This window comes from Aedes albopictus, chromosome 2 (genome assembly GCF_035046485.1).
Source record: "Aedes albopictus strain Foshan chromosome 2, AalbF5, whole genome shotgun sequence".
In the NCBI taxonomy this organism is placed as follows: domain Eukaryota; kingdom Metazoa; phylum Arthropoda; class Insecta; order Diptera; family Culicidae; genus Aedes; species Aedes albopictus.
Genome location: NC_085137.1, coordinates 60500982 through 60522137, shown reverse-complemented (window position 1 = coordinate 60522137; position 21156 = coordinate 60500982). Strand labels below are relative to the sequence as shown.

The following is a 21156-nucleotide window of genomic DNA, read 5'->3' as shown; positions in this document are numbered from 1 at the left end:
AGCAAAAAATAATGTAAAACGCATCGACGTAATGATGCCGATGTATAAAAAAAGCTATGTAATCACGATTTTCAGACGCAAAATTACACAGTTTCGATGCTTATCTACACCATTTTTCAAATTACACAAATACACTTTTAAAATTTGGCATTACGCCGTTTCTGTGTAATATTCACATCAAGAGAATGTGATTATTACACACAATCAGCTGCAACCAAGTGGTTGTCTGACATCAATGTGAAATTACACAAAAACAATGTCATATTGCATTTTTTCAAGATGCAATATTAAGTCTAGCAACACTGGACCCGTTTTCTCTGTTGTTGGTCCGCCGGCGGAGCAAGCTGCCATCTTTGTTTTTGATTTCAGCCGGAGTGAACGTTTTTTCGCGTTTACGGGTTTACGGCGGGGTTTACGGGCAAGTTTCGTTATAATTTGATTATGATTCGAAAGTTAATTTAATAATTTCTATTTCAGCGGTGGTAGCAGATATCGCAAATATTTTCAGGATCAGGTAATAACGTAAAACCAAGACCGGGCGCGGAATCTTGGAATCCAGGACTCTATCGCGGCTTCGTAATTATTTCATTCGTAAGTATTTTCATAATGTATATTCCAGTGGCAACCGGTAATAAGTATCGTTTTCGGTTTCATTATAGTGTTCCAGTGTCACCAATGTGCAATGAGGACATCCTACGAGAACGCAGAACCGAAAAATTTCGGTTCCGGTGCTGCTGGCTGAGAAGTGTTTGTAAACATGTTGCTTAAGGTCCCTGGGGGAAAGGGCGCAAACGATGTCCCGCGCTTCCGATACCGGATTACTTCATTCAGCCGTCTAACGGGAGAAGTAGGAAAGCAATGTTCCCTCAAACGCAGCACGTCGCTTTCTCTGAAGAGGCAGCATACATTGATAATATTGCTGTACGGAAAACGACCAAAACCAAGGCGGCTTTTTGTATCCAACCTACGAAATATTCTGACCAGCTTCTCACAGGATCTGCTGTCTACATTGGCGACCTGATTGAATCCGGATCAACATGCTGTCTTAGCCAACGTATCGATATCCCCCAGGGTCCCAATATTTGACTCCTCTTGGCCCACAGAACAAACGTCGGTATTGAGTCGATCATCAAGGCCAACTAATTCGCCAGTTGCATGCTGTAGAATAGTAACGTCGTCCTCTGGACGTCAATTCCACTAAAGCGTTCATCAACATTAAGTACGATTAAGTTCGTCGGCAGGTGCTCGATCAGTTACAAGGTTCCCATAAGCTGCCAAACCCCAACTGGTCCGTATTGGCGATCTGGTCAACGTCGACCGCTCCGTGACAACAGGGCATACCAACGATAATCGCCTGAGTTCGTCTGAAGCACTACGTTCTCATCGTAGAGGCATGGAGGAAGTTGATTCTGCGAGGTCCATCAGGATTTCATGTTAAAATGGCTACGAATTCCGGAACGGCGAAGGTGTTGAGAAATGCCAATTAAACTGTCAGGTAATGGTAGAATAATTTATTTTTCTGTTCTATGTTCAGGGCTGTTACAACAGTCGCGGATTTCGCGGTTTTCGCGAAAATCGCGATTTTCGCGGATTTGTCGCGGATTTATGTGCCACGACGCGGATTTCGCGGATCCTTAAAATTTAGTTGCGATTTTCGCGGATTTTCTGATTTAAGTCGCGCATTTCGCGGATGCCAATCTGTATGGAAGAGACGAACCAGCCAAGGGCTGAAAGTCTCTCAAATAAAGATAAATCAATCAATCAATCAATCTGTATGGATTTCAACAATTTAAAATCGCATCGAAGTCGCGTTCCAGCAAATGTAGTTGTAATTTACTTGAAAACCATATTAGATTTCTATCAATCTTATTTCTTTCGAAACTTCTGTAAAACTTTATCTTTTTCAGCTTTAAAGTAGTTTCTGTTTTAAGAAATTTTACAAAACTACAAAATATATTGAAAGTCGCAACTTAATGCAAATTTCTCCAACAAGTCAGAAGTTTTTTTTTAATGGAATGACAGCATATATCACGAATGTTTGAGAAGAAAAGGTCATGCAATATTGTTGAACCGATCTTATATAAAGAAAAACAATATGAAAAGATTAATGGTGTGTCTACAATTTTTCTAGATGCTGATGGTATTTCCAAGAAATCGTATTCTCAATAAACTCAAAATAAAATTTAAACTCTCTACTGAGATATCGCAACTTTGATTTCAGTTATTTGTTCTGTACCTGCAGGCTCATATCCAGGATTGAGATCTTTAAATTCGGTTCTCTGCTTCACTATGGGTGATCAGGACTAAACATCTCAATTTTTGAAAAAATAGGTTATACCGTAAAGATCATTTTGCTTCTTTTTGTCGTGTGATTTTAAAATTTCGTAAAATCAGCGACGAGCAAAGATTGACTTGTAAATGCTTCATTTCAGTTCATGTCAGTTTATAGAATATTCATAGTTCAATTTTGTAAATTGAATAACAGTAGAAGCTTTTGTCATATTTTTTGTATCTGTATTGACGAGCCCTAGGCTAGTCCCTCTCGGAACCCACGCTTTACTTCCCTATCGAAGGAAGAACCCACATTTTTCGAGTTTGTCGGGAGTTGGATTCACATAATTTACTCATTTTCGTGTCTTTCTATACAACTTTATATGTGGATTACATAATACACAAACATAAACTATTTTATGCAATTCGGTATCATAATTTCTATTTCATATAAATCGTTTCGGTATCATAATGGCCAATTTTTCCGCACTGCTTCATTATGCAACTGAAATGTCTTGCGTAATGAAAAGTAGTTGCATCAAAGGCTGTATGAAACTCGTTGCAAAACCCGATTTTTTTTCAGAACTCTTCGTATTGATCGTTTTGAAAAAAAAAACAACTTTTTGCATCTATTTAGTCACATAAATTACTATTCATTCCGGGATTCAGCATTAGATATTTGTTTCCAAAACTCTTACTTTTTGAATGTTGGAAGAATCTAATCAACAAATTAATTCTAAAACTCACCTTTCTTTTTTCACTTCGATAAGCGTAGTAGTTAATAAAATATGACAAAATTAATGGTCTGCTTGGCCCTGAGCCCTTCGATGGGATCTGCTTCAATTTCTGCTGCTCTGTAAAATGCAACTGAGCAAATCTATAATCTCTCGAATCACTTCAAACTAGAATGCACTTCCCCTACAAGCCAATCCAAGTGGCTCAACATGATAAACCCCAAGAAAATCCAACAACTATTTGGTCTCAGCATCTACACCGGTCAAAGAACTGGACAATGTACCTCTGCACACGGCATAAATATCACAAGGCAGGCTAGTAACCTACACTCCCGTTCAAAAGTTTGGGGTCACCCCCTCAAAAACATGTCATTTTTTTAGGCCCACATCTCCGCCAATTTGCGTCCGATTTCAAAACCCTAGGTTTCATTCAAAAGATAATAAGTCAAAGAAACTTTGAACATGATTTAAAAGAAACTTTTTCAAAAAAATTTGTATGTAAACTTAACCCAAAGTTGCCAAATTTTCTAAAAAATGAATATAAACTTACGGCAGTGTCGTTGGAAGTTGGGCTGACCAAATTTTAAGATGAGAGCGGTAATATGATTCATTTTCTATTAGCTTTCAACTGCTTTTTACAGAACTTAGCTAAAAAATCTAGAAAAAAAGTTATTAAGTAAATTAATCCTTGATGTCATCGACCAAAAGTTTGGGGTCACCCCTCAATATGATGTATCGGCCAAAAGTTTGGGGTCACTTTCGTAAAACATGGAAAAGTGATTTGGTTATATCTTCGTCATCTATAGTTCAATTTTAATTATTTTGGCTCATTTCAAAGATAATTAACTAAATTTACGTTTGATGTCCTCAACTTAACGTATTTAACGATTTTTGTATATAAAAATGTTATGTAAAGTTAGCACATTTTACCACGCTTCAAAAAATGAGGCAACTTTACGTTAAGTTTTAGTATGTAAATTTCAACAAATATGTGTGGTTCAATGTCTATGCAGTAAGTATCATTCATTTTGTTTCAAATAAGCCACGAAGAATTAAAATTGAATGAAAGATGACAAAGATATCAACAAATCACTTTTCCATGTTTTACGATAGTGACCCCAAACTTTTGGCCTATACAGCATTTTGAGGGGTGACCCCAAACTTTTGGTCGATGACATCAAGGATTAATTTACTTAATAACTTTTTTTCTAAATTTTTTAGCTAAGTTCTGTAAAAAGCAGTTGAAAGCTAATAGAAAATGGGTTATATTACCGCTCTCATCTTAAAATTTGGTCGACCCAACTTCCAGCGACACTGCCGTAAGTTTATATTCATTTTTTAGAAAATTTGGCAACTTTGGGTTAAGTTTACATACAATTTTTTTTGAAAAAGTTTCTTTCAAATCATGTTCAAAGTTTCTTTGACTTATTATCTTTTGAATGAAACCTAGGGTTTTGAAATCGGACGCAAATTGGCGGAGATATGGGCCTAAAAAAATGACATGTTTTTGAGGGGGTGACCCCAATCTTTTGAACGGGAGTGTATGTAAACATAAATTTTGGATGTAAACATGTGACGTCATCCTAATCGTTCTTCACATGATCAAATTGATGTGGAGTACTAGATCGCCACTGAACGATTTGAATTACGTCATCGAAAAACTGTCAGATTTCCGGAAGATATCACCTCCTAAATGTTGTACACCGTGCCTCTGTAGATACCATCTACAAAAGATCGGAGCAATCCAAATTCTGTGACGAGAAGACAGATGCATTAGAACATATCCTCTGCTATTGTAGTGCACTCACCTATCGTAGGTTCAAAGTTCAAACCCTTCTTAGGGTCTGCTGACATATGAGTCTTATTTCCCCAAACGTTGGTTGGCCTTATAAAGCTAGTCTCACCAGAATTGGGAACACACTGTAATTCATGAATATGCTGGTCTTGAATTCAGTCGATACTAAGATATCTCAGCGACAAACATGTTACTGAGATACTTCACTGCAAAAGGGTATATCACAATATAATTTTAAAATCTGGTATCGGGTGCAGAGATAGTTGTTCCTAAAGCTTTGGGAATATCAATACGTTTTCCGTAATAACACTAACAAAGATTGACCGAAATGTGGCTCTTATTCAAAATCTTTGAAAACTTCATAGGATCTACGAAACTATTCTTAAAAACATGTCATTATTCAACTCAAAATCAGGCTCAATATGAAATTTGAATATTTATGTTCGTGTCGCGGATTTGTTTCTCGAGTCGCGGATTTTATTTCCGAAGTCGCGAGTTTCGCGGATGATATTTTGGAAATTTTGTAACAGCCCTGTATGTTTCATGATACGCTAATGTACAAACAGGGAATGTTTCAAACGAAATTTTCACATTTCTGAAGGCCCGAATGTGCTTTTGATATTCTCGAGCAGGGAAATCTATAAAGAAAATTCAATCTGAAGAATTCTAGCGGAACATATGAACAGTGATGGAAGGAAATCACTTCTATTGACAAATACACACAATTAATGTAATAAATGTTACATTGAACTCACCGGGAAATCCGCCAGGCAATTCCGAAGAAATCCAATCAAGATCTTCTTGGAAATCCATTCCAGAAGATAGGTACTCGTGAATTTTCTGCAATTATTCCCAGAGAATCCGTCCAACAGTTCTTCAGTAACTGCACTTCCACGGAAATGTGTTCAGATCAGATGATTCCAATGAATTGTCTCAGGGGTGTCTCTGTCCATGAGAATTCCTTTCAGAGGATCACCAACTATTCATTCAAAATTTGTGGAGCTTCCAGGACTTCCTCGAGAATTCCTCCAGGAAATTTCGGATATTCCTTCAGGAGTTCCCGGGGTATTCATCAATGAGTTCCTGGGGAATATCTCCAGGACTTAAGTGACAATTTCTCCAGATGTTCCTTGAGAACTCCTTCAGGGAAACTATCTCCAGGAGTTCCTAGGATATTCCTCCGTTAGGTCCTCAGGAATTACTCCAACGGGTTCTTCATGAATTTTTCCAGAAGTTCCTCGGGAATTCCATCTGAAGCTCCATGGAAATTCCTTCACGAGTTCCTCTGAAATTTCTTCAGGAGTTCCTAGGATATTCCTCCATTAGGTCTTCAGGAATTACTCCAACAGGTTCTTCATGAATTTTTCCAGGAGTTCCTCGGGAATTCCATCTGAAGCTCCATGGAAATTCCTTCTCGAGTTCCTCAGAAATTTCTCCAGAAGTTCCTCAAGAATCTCTTCTTAAATTCCTCGAGAATTCCTCTCCACAAGTTCTTCGGGAATATCTTCAGAAATTCCTCGGAAACTCTTTCAAAAGTTCGTCGGGTATTCTTTTAGGAATTCTCCGGGTATTCATCCACGTGTTGCTCGGAAGTTCTGCCAGGAGTTCCTCGGAATTATTTAGCATTAGCATTAGCATTAAGCGAGTCGCACACATTCGTAGGTGGTACAGTCCTAGACCGCTGTTATGAGGGTTGCCTTCTTCCCGTCCGAACCAAAGCACAAAGATTTGGGACTAATCTCTGACTCTTAGACAAGACTGACGCAATCCTCCAATGGTCGAGCACTGTCCTGGCCACGTCGTTGCGACTGCTGAGGGATGGGAAAGGATGGTTAGTTTTGGACACCTATGAAAAATGTAGACAACTCTACGATCTCTCAGGCCTAGGTATCACGGGAATTTTGGTGTTGTTAGTGGAAGGGTAAACTCCAAAGGATATGCTTGGTCAACGTTCAGGCGCACCATTGTTTAACTGCTTCATATCAGTTGTCTGCCCAATTCGTCCTGGTCATCTTGATGGCATTTGGTTGCATTACTATATTCTTCGGTTGAAAATCTGAAATATAAAATAATATTAACAAAAGGTACATATTAGTGATATTCTCGCCACAGTTATATATTTTTACAATATAATTCGTATTATACGATAAATTTACCTGAATCCTGCTGAAACAAAATGATAATTAGCAGCAACATTGAAACACAAATACTACATAAACAAAAAAAGTACATAAAACTTTGATCTTGGAATATTTATGAATACTATAAATATCAAGATCAAAATTTGATTTGGTAGATCTTACACCGCAACGCACCGTTCTAAGGTGATCTACCCACATAACGGGTTCCCAGGAGTTCCTCGGGATTATCTTCAGAAATTCCACCAGAATATCTCCAGAAGTTCCTTGGGAATTGTTGCTGAAGTTTCTCAGAAATTCCTGCGGGAGTTCCTTGGAAATTTCTCCGGGAGTTCCTCGGGAATTTCTTAAGAATTTCTTCGAGTATTTATCCTGGAATTCCCAGAAAATATCTCCAGGACCTCTTCGGGAATATCTCCAGAAGTTCCTCGGGAATTCCTGCTGGAACTCCTCGGGAATTCGTATAGAATCTTTCAGGAGTTCTTTGAGAACTCTTCCAGAAGTGATTCAAGAATACCTCCTAGAGTTCCATGGGTATTTCTCCAGAAATTCCTCAGGAATTTCTCCAAAAGTTCCTTGAGTATTCCTTCAGGAGTTCTCCGGGTATTCATCCATGAGTTCTTCGGAAATTCTCCCAGGATTTCCTTGGAAATATCTTCTGAAATTCCTCTTAATTTCATTCCTCGAAAATTCCTTTCAAGTTCCTCGAAAATTTCTGTGGAAATTCCTCAGGAATTTCTCAACAATTGATTATGTTAGGCTACGCAGTCATTTGTTAAACAAACGACGTTTTTTATTTGCCCGACGTTACAGTTTTCTCAACAATTTCATCGAGGATTCATTCAGGAGCTCCCCGAAAATTTCTCCACGAGTTTCTCTGGAGTTCCTCGAGAATTCCTCCAGGAGTTCTCCGGGTTTCTATCCATGAGTTATTCGGAAATTCCTCCAGGAGTTCCTCCAGAAGTTCTTCGGGAATTCCTCCAGAAGTTCCTCAGTTCCAGCAGTTCCTCAATAACCACTCCCAGAAGTTCCTCAGAATTCTTCCAGGAGTAATTCGGCAATTCCTTTAGAAGTTCCTCGAGAATTTCTACAGGAGCTTGTACAGGAGTTCCTCTGGAATTCCTCCAGAAGTTTCTCGAGAATTCCTTCAGGCGTTCTTCGGGTATTCCTGCTGGAGTTCCTCGAAAAAAAAATCCAGAAATTCCTCCAAGAGTTCCGCGGAAACATCTCCTAGAGTTCTTCGGGAATATATCCAGAAGTTCCAGGGAAATTCCTGCAGGAGTTCCTCGAGAATTTCTCCAAAAGTTCCTCTGGAATTCCTCGAGTATTTTTTTCATGAGTTTCTCGGGAATACCTTCTAAAATTCCTCATTTTTATTCCGTGGAAATATCTCCAGGAGTTCTTCGGGAATATCTCCAGAAGTTCCAGGAGTTCCTTGGAAATTTCTCCAGGAATTTCTCAATTCCTGGATTCATCCAGGAGTTACCCGGAAATATCTCTAGGAGTTTCCTCTTGAAACTCCACGGAAATTTCTGCAGGAGTTCCTCGGGAATATCCAGGAGTTCCTCAAAAATACCTCCACGAGTTCTTCGGGAATATCTTCATAAATCCCTCGGGAACTCGTCCAAAAGTAAGTCGGGTATTCCTTCAGGAATTCTCGGGTATTCATCCATGTGTTGATGAGAAATTTTGCCAGGAGTTCCTCGGGATAATCTTCAGAAATTCCTCCAGGAGTTCCTCGTACATATGTCCAGGAGTTCTTCTGGAATATCTCCAGAAGTTCCTCGGGAATTCCTCCACTGCCCATAACCGCATAACAGTAACAATCGACAGAAGTAGGCATTGGAAAAAATGGGACCCAAAGTTGCAACTTTTCATAGTATGGGAATGAAGCGAAATTGTAAACATTTTTCATTGTATACATTGTATAATGCTATATATAGCAATAAGATCTTCTACAGCACTTCCTGTATACTGGACCTATTGTCAGAAAATAAATCGGACCCAAGTATGATTTATGACACGCATTAAAACCAGTCTATTTTCCCAGTGTGACTGTTATGCGGTCACATTAGTTAATGATGATCAATGAGTCAAAACGGCTTGGTGTTTATTTCACAAATCCTAGAACAAACTTGAAAATTTTATTCAGGTAGTCGAAATTACTTGTAATTTGCTGATGATCCCCGATATTAACTCAATAAAGGCAAAATATGCAAATGTTACACTTTTGCGGTTATAGGCAGTCCAGGAGTTCCTCGAAAATTCCTCCAGGAGTTTACCGGTAATATCTCCACGAGTTCTTAGGGAATATCTTCAGAAATTCCCCCAGGAGTTCCCCGGAAATATTTCCAGGAGTTCTTCGGGGATATCTCCAGAAGTTCCTTGGGAATTCCTTCTGGAGTTCCTCGAAAATTCCTGCAGGACTTCATCAGGCATTTTTAAGAATTTCTTCGAGTATTGGCTCCAGGAGTTCTTCGGGAATATCTCCGGAAGTTCCTCGAGAATTTCTGCGGGAGTTCCTTGGAAATTTCTCCAGGAACTTCCTCGAGAATTCCGAGTTCCCCGGAAATATCTGAAGGAGTTCCTCGAAAATTACTCTAGGAGTTCCTCGGGAATTCCTCCAGAAGTTCCTAGGGAAATCCTCCAGCAGTTCTTTGCGAACTCTTCCAAGAGTTCCTCGGGAATTCCTCCAGAAGTTCCTTGGGTATTCCTTCAGGAGTTCTCCGGGTGTTCATTCATGAGTTCCTCGGAAATTCTTCCAGGATTTTCTCGGAAATATCTTCAGAAATTTCCCTAAAATTCATTTAGGAGTTCCTCGGAAATTTCTGTGGAAATTCTTCAGGAATTTCTCAAGAATTTCCTCAAGGTATTCTCCAGGAGTTTCTCGGGAATTCCTCCAGAAGTTCCTTGAGAACTCTTCCAGGAGTTCTGCGAGAATTTCTCATCGGGAATTCCTCCTGAAGTTTCTCGAGAATTCCGTCAGGAGTTCTTCGGGTATTCCTGTTCGAGTTTCTCGGAAATATTTTCAGAAATTCCTCGAGACTTCCTCCAGGAGCTTCGCGGAAACATCTCCAGGAGTTCTTCGAAAATTTCTCCAAGTTCCTCGGAAATTCCTAATGGAGTTCCTCGGAAATTCCTGAAGGAGTTCCTTGGAAATTTCTCCGGGAGTTCCTCAGGAATTTCTCAAGAATTTTCTAGAGGATATATTCAGGAGTTCCCCGTAGATATCTGCAGGTGTTTCTAAGAAATACCTCCAAGAGTTCCTCTGGAATTCCTCCAGGAGTTTCTCGAGTATTTCTTCGTGAATTCCTCGGAATATCTTCAAAAAATCCTCGAGAATTCCTCCAAAAGTTCCGCGAAAACATCTTCAGGAGTTCTTCGGGAATATCTCAAGAAGTTCCGCGAGAATTCCTGCTATAGTTCCTCGGGAATTCCTGCTGGAGTTTCTCGAGTATTCATTCATTTAGTTCTCCGGGTATTCATTCATGAATTACTCAGAAATTCCTCCAGGAGTTCCTCGGAAATATCTTCAGAAATTCCTCGAGAATTCCTCCAAAAGTTCCGCGGAAATATCTACAGGATTTCTTCGGTAATATCTCCAGAAGTTCGTCGAGAATTCCTGCTGGAGTTTCTCGGGTATTCATTTAGGAGTTCTATATTAATTCCTTAGAAATTCTTCCAGGAGTTCTTCGGAAATATCTTCAGAAATTGCTCGATAATTCCTCTAGGAGTTACCCGGAAATATCTCCAGTAGCTCTTCGGGAATATCTCCAGAAGTTCCTCGAGAATTCCTGCTGGAGTTCTTCGGAAATTCCTGCAGGAGTTCCATGGAAATTTCTCCAGGAGTTCCTCAGGAATTTCTCAAGAATTTCCTGGAGGATTTATCCAGGAGTTTCCCGGAAATATCTCCAGGCGTTCCTCGGAAATTTCTCCAGGAGTTCCTTGGGAATTCCTTCAGGAGTTTCCTGAAAATTGCTACTGGAGTTCCTAAGAAATGGTCCAGGAGATCCTCAGAAAATCCTTCTGGATTTCCTCAGGAACTCCTCCGGTAGCTCCTCGGGAGTTCCTCCAGGAGATCTCCGGGAATTCTTTCTGAAGTTCCACTTGAGTTCTTTGGGAATTCCTCAAGGAGTTCGTCGGAAATTCCTCCTGAATATCCTCGGAAATTCCTCCTGATTTTCCTCTTCCAGGAGTTCGTCGAGATTTTTTTCAGGTGTGTTCCGGCAATTGCTACAGGAGTTCCTTAAGAATTGCCCCAGGAGATCCTCGGGAATCCCTCCAGTAGTTCCTCAAATATTTATTTTTCCTGGACTTTTTCGGGAATTGCTTCTGGATTTTCTCGGAAATTCCTCCAGGGGCTTCTCGGGAATTTTTTCAGGAGTTCTCCGGGCATCCCTTCAGGATTTTCCAGGAATTGCTTCAGAAGTTCCTCCTGAATTGCTTCAGGAGTTCCGCGGGAATTGCTCCAAGAGTTTTTCGGGAATACCTCCAGGAAGTCCTTTGGGAGTGAAAAGTGATAGCTCGGGTTCGTCGGACCGCGCGTCGTCGTGTGGTGGGCTTTTTTTTCTGGTGAGTTTGTTCCTTGTTGCTTCTTTGTTATTTTCTTTATGTATGTGGACTCTATTTTCATTATTTTATTTATTCATTATGTGTGTATGTATCTTTTAAACATTTTGATCAAATTTGTATAGTTCGTCACCATGAATGACGACTTGTTTTTTTTGTCAATGTCGAAAGTTACATCTTGAAAATTATCTCTTCCACTTTGTCTATCATGTACCTGTTTGTGTATGTTTCTCATACTTATCTTTCGTGTATTTACACTACAAGCATTGCAAAGTTCAAGTGTCGGCGCAAATTGTCGCTATTCACATTTTTTTTTCAATAAAATTTTTATCTATTATTGTACAGTCCGCCACTGAAAGGTGCTGGCCACAGTATTCTGTTTTCCAATATGTTTCAGTATTGTTTTCCCTAATAAGTACGTTTCGTCACAATTTGTGTCGGCACAAAATGTTGTCTCAATATTTCGTGTCCATAGTATCAAAAGCAAGTAACATTTTATATTGGTTCACCAGTCCTCTTAATTGCGAGGTGACGCAAGACAGGCTTGTCCACACTGAGCGCAAGAAAATTCTGCTCCTTTGATTTTCACCACAAAAACCATCGCGTTTATGCAATCTTCTTATCCTACCTGATAAAAGGATGTTTGAATATCCTAAATGACATTTCGAACCGTCAAAAAATCGCACCGCAGTGCCGCACTGAGCGCGCAAAGAGAAATTCACTGGGGTGAATTCACCCGGGTGAAATTCTCTTTGCGCGCACAGTGTGGCACTGCGGTGCGGTTTTTTGACAGTTCAAAATGACATTTAGGTAATTTCAACATCCTTCTATCGGGCAAGATAGGAAGATTGCATAAATACGATGGTTTTGGTGGTGTAAATCAAAAGAGCAAAATTTTCATGCGTTCAGTGCGGACAAGCCTGACGCAAGATATCTTTGGTTCCATAAGACATTCTCTAAATTCCTATTAAGAATTTTCAAGGTTTCACCATTCCTCCAAACTGTGAGGTGGCACAATTCTGTGAATATATGTTTTGTGTATGGTAATGGTTACATAGATTGCAACGCTTACCAAAGTGACTCCTGATTTATGTAACTACCAATCCCTCCCAACTAACAAAAACTCCTTCCCGTGACAACTGTGGAGGGCACAGTAGTATATACAACCTCTAGTAGCAACGGTTGTCCAACTAACATTCCTTCCCTTCCCCGGTTGACCGTAAGGACGTGGCCGGCGCCGTTATTGACCTATTAAAATTCGAGTACTCGGAACGTGCACATTGAAGAAGGTGCTAATCCCAAGCCCCATCTATTGGTTCTCTGTGCAATTCCGCTAGCTCTAGTCAATCACGGAGTAGCAACTACGAAGTGTACGGTCACCAATGCTCATGCTCAATACCTCCAGGGAGTCCTTTGGATTTGCTCTGGGAGTTCCTCGGAAATACTTGTAGGAGTTTCTTTGGAGTTGATCCAGGAGTTCCTTAGAAATCTCCTGCGAGGAACTCATAGAGGAATTTTCGAGGAACTCCTGGTAGGATTCCCGAGGAACTCCTGGAGGAATTCCCGAGGAGCTGCTGAAGTAGTTTTCGAGGAGCTCGTGGAGGAATTTTCGCGGAACTTCTCAGCAACTCCTGGAGAAATTCCTGTGGAATTCTTGGAGGAATTGCTGAGAAAATCCTTGAGTAACTCCCGAGGAATTCCCGAAAAACTGCTTGAAGAATTCCCGAGGAACTCTTGGAGAAATTCCCGTGCAATTTCTGAAGGCATTTCCTTGAAACTCCTGGATGAATGACCGAGGAATTCTCGAGTAGCTTCTGGAGGAATATCAGTGAAACTGCTGGAGGAGTACCAGATGAACTCTTGGAGAAATTCCCGAGAAACTCTTGGTGAAATTCTCGGGAAATGCTCTATGATTTTCTCGGGAATTCCGCCAAGATTTTTTTCAGAAGTTGTTTGGAAGTTCCTCGAGAATTCCTCCACGAGCTCGTCAAAAATTCCTCCTGTAGCTCCTCGGGAATTCGTCCACATTTTTCTCAGGAATTCCTCGGCAGTATTCCCAGAAGTTCCCCGGTCATTCATCTATGAGTTTCAAGGAAATGCCTTCAGAAGTTGCTCGGATTTTTTTCCAAGAGTTCTTCGGGAATTCTTCAAGCAGTTTTTAGGGAATTCCTCGGGAGTTACTCTAGGATTTTTTCAGCAATTCCTCCAAGGATTTCTCCAGGAGTTGCTGGGAAGTTCCTCGAGAATTCCTCCACGAGCTCCTCGAAAATTACTTCAGCAGCTTCTCGGAAATTCCTCCAGGAGTTCTTCGGGAATCCCACCAGGAGTTCCTCGAAAATTCTTTTAGGAGTTCCTCGCAGGAGATTCCTGAGGAACTCCTGGAGCAATTCCAAAGGAACTCCTGGAAGTATTTCCGAGGAACTCCCGGAGCAATTCCAAAGGACTTCCTGGAGGTATTCCCGAAAAACTCTTGGAGCAATTCCCGAGAAACTCCTGAAGCAATTAACTTTTGGAGGAATTCTCGAGGAACTCCTGGAAGAGTTCTCAAAGAACTGCTGGAGAATTTCCCGAGGAGCTCCTAGAGTAATTTCCGAGGAACTCCTTCAGATATTTCCGGGGAACTCCTGGATGAATCCTCAAGGAAGTTCCTGGAGAAATTTCCAAGGAACTCCCGCAGGAATTTCCGAGGAACTCCAGCAGGAATTCCCGAGGAACTTCTGGAGATATCCCCGAAGAACTCCTGGAAATATTTCCGGAGAACTCCCGGAGGAATTTCTGAAGATAATCCCGAGGAACTCCTGGCAGAATTTCCGAGCAACACATGGATGAATACCCGGAGAATTCCTGAAGGAATACCCGACTTACTTTTGGACGAGTTCCCGAGGAATTTCTGAAGATATTCCCGAAAAACTCGTGGAGGTATTTTTGAGGAACTCCGAGATATTCCCGAGGAACTCCTGCAGAAATTTCCGTGGAGTTCCAGGAGGAAACTCCTGGAGATATTTCCGGGGAACTTCTGGATGAATCCAGGATTCGAGAAATTCCTGAGGAACACCTGGAGATATTTCCAGAAACTCCTGCAAGATTTTTCGAGGAACTCCTGGAACTTCTGGAGATATTCCCGAAGAACTCCTGGCGATGTTTCTCCAGGACTCTCCAGAAACTCTTGAACTCTTGAAGAGCTTCTGGAGGAATTCCTGAGGAACTTTTAAGCAACTCTTGGACGATTTCTCGATTAACTTCTGCAAGAATTTACAAGAAACTTCTACAGGAATTTTCGATGAACTTTGGCAGCAATTCACGAGAAGCTGCAGGACTTCTCGAAGATGCCCTTGAGAAATTCCCGGTAAATTAATAACCATGGAACTCCTAGATGTATCCCCGAGGAGCTTCAGTGCAGGAATTTGCATGGAATTTCTGGAGGTATTCTTGGTTGAATTCCAATGGAACTGGTGGGAAATTCCCGAAGCACTCATGAAGGAATTCCCGAGAAACTCTTGAAAAAAAAAAACCCGAGGAACCCCTGGAGCAAGTTCCGTGGTACTTCTGGAGGTACTCTTAAGGATATCCAGGAGAAATTCCCGTGGAATTCCAATGGAACTCCTGGAGGAATTATCAAGCAACTCCTGGGGAAATTCCCGGGGAACTCCTGTAGAAATATTATTACGAATGAACTCACCCACAAAACGTGAACAAATAATTTGAAATAAAACCAGTCTTTCATTCGGCAATTCCCATAAATTCTTGTAAAAAATATGGAATTGTTTGTGAAATTTTATTAAAACTCTATTTAAATATTGATCCATTTCTAATAATTGATTGCTAATAACGTTTGTATGTTTCCAGGATGCAAACGCAGCCATCATCGAGCCAGGGGCGCCGTCGGAATAATCATATCCTTTTCGTTCTGGTGTCAAAATGGCTCGCGGACCGAAAAACATTTAAAACTTTTGAACGCCTCCAGGGCTACCTTTGCCTGCGTCCATCCATTGGCCCACACAAACTGCGCGAGTCAATTGCGCAACCATCTGAAGTACTTCTTGACCAACACCGAAGTCATCAAGATCTGCAGCGTCACATCTAGATGGAAGGCATGGTTCGCACTGACCCCAACTACCCGGTTGGATTCATGGGTGTCATCACTCTTTGATCTACGGCGTCAAGGATCGTTTCGCCGTTCACCGTATTACCCCGGACAAGGCCAAGTACAAGCTCCTGAAGTGCATCCAGATCGACCCAAAGAAGGTGCCGTTTGTCTTGACTCCGAGCTTGACCCACCATCTGGATCCGAGCATCCACCAGAACGATTCGATCCGCTACGATATCGCCACCAGTAATGGACGTGCTCAAGCTCGAGCCCGGTAATCTGTGCATGACCATCTATCCGAATTTTGTTCGTTATGGAACTGGGATCCAGCGTGAGAAGCACTCGGAATCGTGAGAAATCGTGCTCTGCAAGAATTCCAAAGCACACGTATTTGCCACCCGTCCTGACCAACGTTTTCATCATCGACGGTTGGGAAAAAATAATAAAAGCAATAAACTTCAGTTCAACGCTTTTGTGTTATTAATTGTTCATTGCTTTCTCTTCTATGGCTGATTAAATTACGTTTTTATTCTTTTTCGATTTGAATTTAGTATAGATCTAGTGTTTACTTCAGCTATACAAAATTCTCAGCGAAAAGGGATGAAAGCGCAATTTAATCGGCTATAGAAGGGCGTTTGAAATCGTTTCCATTTTACATCGCTTAATTTACATTGTATAAATGTACGTCGAATAAATTACATCGCAAAAATTACATCGAATCTGTTTATTACATCAACAGCCATCGAGTACATCGGGCTGTGTAATATTAATCAATCGATGTAACGACCTGGTTGCAGCGATTTCGATGTAATATTCAACAACTTTTTTTGCTGTGTGCTTATTTCAGAAATTACACATTTCAAACGAAATCGTTGTTTTTGATGATTGTTTCTCTTTCCTTATCACTTTGCACGATATTATATGTAGCAGCGAAGCAGTGTCGATGTTTCCAGCGCATTTTTTTCATGAATTAAGCAATCAAAACAAAAACATTGGACGCCATGTTGAATTGAATGCTGGGTAGATGATTCTGGCCCTTCGTCATCCCCCTGAGATTTTTATACCCGCGTGCTAGCTTTGGCGCTTTTCAAATGTTTACCTACACGGGTGTATCCATGCCTTTACCTATATGAGATCATTCGTACCCAGTCTCTGGCTCGAGCTGTCAAAAACTCGGGCTTCTCGCACTGCTTCGTTCATTCGTGTCCGCTACTTCAGCCAAGTTTGACCGCGTTGCAATTTTCTTCTCCAAACAAGGTGAGTTTATGTGGAAAATAGTGGCGAAAATGTGTTCAAAAATAAGTGATTTTGAAAGTAGCGGTTCTTCCCGTTGTGGAAATGGTGAAATTTTGTTGAAATAAGTGGATTTTACAGAAGTAAAATGGGTTTAAAATTTCACGCTATAACCTCAAGCCGCGACTTTTCAAAATGGCCGACTCGCACCCGGCAAAGCTAGCAGCCTGGGTGGTGCTACGCCACCCGTGTGTTGGAAAAGCCGCTGATGTGTATTGTTTTTTTTTTCAGTTACTAACCGTCCTATTTCACAATGGCTGATAATGACGATCTTTTGGACTACGAGGATGAGGATCAGACCGAGCAGGTTACCACCGAGCCGGCCGAGCAGCCCAAGAAGGACGTGAAGGGAACGTACGTCTCGATCCACAGTTCCGGTTTCCGTGATTTTCTCTTGAAGCCGGAAATTTTACGCGCCATCGTCGATTGTGGTTTCGAACATCCGTCTGAAGGTTAGTATATGTAGCATAAATTGGTGATAAGAGTTAGTGCGTATTAGGAACATCTGACGCACCGAGATAAGCTTGATTTGAATGAATAAGGTTCAAGGTTATGCCAGTGGGGCCAGTTTGTTCCAAAATGATGATAAATTCACACTATTTAGTAGATAGGGACATCTGATCAAAACAGATGATTGATTTGTGACTTTTTAACTGAATTAAGATATGTTCAATCAATAAATTACGTAAAAGTTGGGCTATTTATTTATGAAGGATTTGTCTTTTCACAGTGCAACACGAATGTATTCCGCAAGCTGTGCTTGGAATGGACATCCTCTGCCAGGCCAAGTCTGGTATGGGAAAGACGGCTGTGTTCGTGTTGGCTACCCTTCAGCAGCTGGAACCCACGGAAAACGTTCCGTACGTGCTGGTCATGTGTCACACGCGCGAGTTGGCCTTCCAGATCAGCAAAGAGTACGAACGGTTTTCGAAGTACATGCCCACTATCAAGGTGGCCGTGTTCTTTGGCGGTTTGCCGATCCAGAAGGACGAGGAGGTGCTGAAATCGACTAATCCACACATCATCGTCGGAACACCGGGTCGTGTCTTGGCCCTCATCCGCAACAAGAAGCTGAACCTTAAACACCTCAAGCATTTCATTCTTGACGAATGCGACAAAATGCTTGAACAGCTAGGTAAGATGTAATTTTAATTAAGTTTGAAAATTGATGCACTTCGTGATGAGAACTAACACTATTTAGTAGATAGGGACATCTGAGTTCTTCTAGTGATTGATTTGTTGTTTACGATTCTGACAAATGCTATCTAGCTCTGGTAGAAGATTTGAACTATTTAAAATATTGACCATTTCTTTTGTGTTTCCTCTTTACAGACATGCGTCGCGATGTGCAGGAAATCTTCCGCAACACACCGCACGGCAAGCAAGTGATGATGTTCTCCGCCACCCTCAGCAAGGAGATCCGGCCCGTTTGCAAGAAGTTCATGCAAGATGTAAATAGCACACATTCTTCTACTATTACTACTACTCCTGTCTCCTGTACCGCTGGGACTAGCACTTCAGCTATTGCCTCTAATGTCCGCCTCCTCGAAAGCGATTGTGTTGGTGGGAATAGTTTACCGTATTGTCGCTGGGATCGTGGGTTCTTTAAAAGACACCAAAACCCAATAATACACAACCAAACCGTTAAAATGGGCTTGTGCCGGGAGATCGGAGCGGTCTCCTGAGCTTAATTCATAATCAAACCGTTGAATGGAAAAATCTAAACGACACTGACAAGTGAAAATGTTAATCGTGACGATTGCTCATCGTCCTAGGACCAGGGTAAGGTTTGTATGTTCCAATTACCCTGTGGAAGAAGTTCAACAATGGAATGGCCAGTAGATGATTCTAAAATCTAAAACCCACCTAATACACCACCAACCCGTTAATAGATGGCTTTACAGGAATCTCTAATAGTTTTCAACCGTCTAATATGTAAACATAAATAATAACAATGCTAACAAATCTACTGGCCAAATTGGGTGGCTGCCGCAAGAAGACATCGTTGGTTCCGGATCGAGCATCAGCAAACACAATCGCCTGGATGTGGAAGTGATGCGAGTTCTGTTTGATGAAGATCGGCAAGGAAACTGAAGAAGAGAAGATCACATACCGGGGCAAAAAGGCAGTCCCATTCACTGCGAACGAGAGCCAAATCCGTATGTAGCCAGTCTGTTGTTTCATAATAGCTATAGACCCTCTCTCATTTCAGATTCACGCAATCCTTCAGCGCTCTCTTGTGGTAGATCATTCCTTACAAAGTTAGAACTCTGTTGATCTGGATCCTTTTTGTGCTCTTTGCGAGGACGTAAAACATTCCCACAAAACCAACGACGTTCATTGGAGAGAGCGAGTACATTCTTATTCTGTTGCAAAGCAAAACCTCAGCGCGGTGCTGGCAGTCCGTTGTAGATGTCCCCTGGGCAGAGCTGGTAGCGATGTCGTTTTTTCTCATCCCTAATTATTAAAGCCAGTGTTGTCTTCGTCAAGCTCCTAAAAATCGTAATTTTACATTTATATGTCTCCGTAAATGAACGCCTATAAAACAAGAACATACTGAATGCGGTCGGATTCGAATCTCATTTTTGAAGCAGGAAGTGTAAATCCACGAAAAACAGATGTACTAAATTGATCAATCTTACCTAATGCCATGCCATCATGGAATGGAAGTCTGATCGCTGCCAGCTCTTGTCTTTCCCCTACACTACTCCACGAGGCGAAAATGCGAACGAAAGTGGACGCGATTATAACCGACGATTCTTTATTTCCTTTCTGCGATTCTCCCACTTCATTCGTTTAGCCTATGGAAGTTTATGTCGACGATGAAACCAAATTGACGCTCCACGGTCTACAGCAGCACTACGTTAAGCTGAAGGAAAACGAGAAAAACAAAAAGCTTTTCGAGCTACTCGATGTGCTCGAATTCAACCAGGTACTGAAAAAAAAAACGACTCAAAACTCCCACTGAGAACTCAAAATAACGATCTATCATTTTCTTTCAGGTCGTCATCTTCGTCAAGTCGGTGCAACGCTGTGTGGCCCTGGCGCAGCTTTTGACAGAGCAGAATTTCCCCGCCATCGGTATCCATCGCGGTATGGTCCAGGAGGAGCGGTTGTCTCGCTACCAGCAGTTCAAAGACTTCCAGAAGCGTATCCTGGTGGCGACTAATCTGTTCGGGCGCGGTATGGACATCGAACGGGTCAACATCGTGTTCAACTACGACATGCCGGAAGATTCCGATACCTACCTGCATCGTGTGGCCCGTGCCGGTCGTTTCGGTACCAAGGGGTTGGCCATCACATTCGTCTCGGACGAAGCCGACGCTAAGATTCTGAACGAAGTCCAGGATCGCTTCGATGTCAACATCACCGAACTGCCGGACGAAATTGATCTCTCATCGTACAGTAAGTGTCACGCAGGATGTCTCTCGATGTTGAACTGTTCCTAATCAATCCATTTCATTTTTCTACTTGCAGTTGAAGGACGATAAAATCACTCTCTGAAAACATGTGATCGGAGAGGCAACTCTGATGCTTTTTTAGTTTGTAATTTTTCTAGAGTGTAAAAGATAACGTACGATCCCATTGAGACGAGTTTTAAATACCGCCCCTGAGGAAACACCCTACTCGTAGTCGTGCAGTAGGTTCCGACCGGTAATCACGAAGCTTCACTAACATTCGATTAGTTAAGGAAACACAAAATACGCTACTACAGTCGAACGTTGCGCAGTAGTCTACTGCCTTTTCAGTAGAGGTCTAGTATTGAACAAACCTGTTTCGTTTTTAACTGGGAAACCACTAAAACTTAAATCACTGATTCCCCCCCGTGTAGGTTTAGTTCTGGTAACAATGGCTAAGTAATTAAAAAATGATTTGGTGAAATTGTGAGATTCAACTATGTGTTTTTTTTGCTTTTGAGAGAACGCCATGTAAAAAATTTCCCCTAAATACAAGCCTTGCCGAGATGATTCCATTTCCCTAGGTTGTGTTCATTATCAATGTGAGAACCTGTCTTGGCGCTAACATGCCAAATGACTCGAACCCATTGTATCAGTAATGCTGCAGCATGGAACCCGACAGAAAGAGCAATGATACCAGCAAAAGCAAAAACAGCAGATCCGCCTCTTTTGGGAGACCAAAAAAAAAACGCCTAGAAGAAGCGGAGTGCAAGGAAATGGGCCTGCTGTGCCGTTCTCAAGAAACACGGAAGTTCTATCAGAAGCATCGCGCAATGGTCTAGAAATTTGCAGAGTGGGATAACGGCGGGAG

At 41.5% G+C, this 21156-nt stretch overlaps 1 protein-coding gene and 1 pseudogene across 1 annotated transcript; both read left to right on the top strand.

The window, feature by feature from the left end:
• The first annotated feature begins 12 nt into the window (after positions 1-12).
• Positions 13-16429, top strand: LOC134287609 (small ribosomal subunit protein eS4-like; annotated as a pseudogene).
• Positions 16430-16707: 278 nt separating this feature from the next.
• Positions 16708-20782, top strand: LOC109421659 (ATP-dependent RNA helicase WM6). The gene is made up of 7 exons (XM_019696184.3): positions 16708-16851; positions 17119-17339; positions 17618-18022; positions 18220-18338; positions 19688-19819; positions 19890-20292; positions 20365-20782. Exons 2-7 carry the CDS (start codon positions 17141-17143, stop codon positions 20376-20378), a joined length of 1272 nt encoding a protein of 423 aa, XP_019551729.1. The 5' UTR covers positions 16708-16851; positions 17119-17140; the 3' UTR covers positions 20379-20782.
• The last annotated feature ends 374 nt before the right edge of the window (positions 20783-21156 follow it).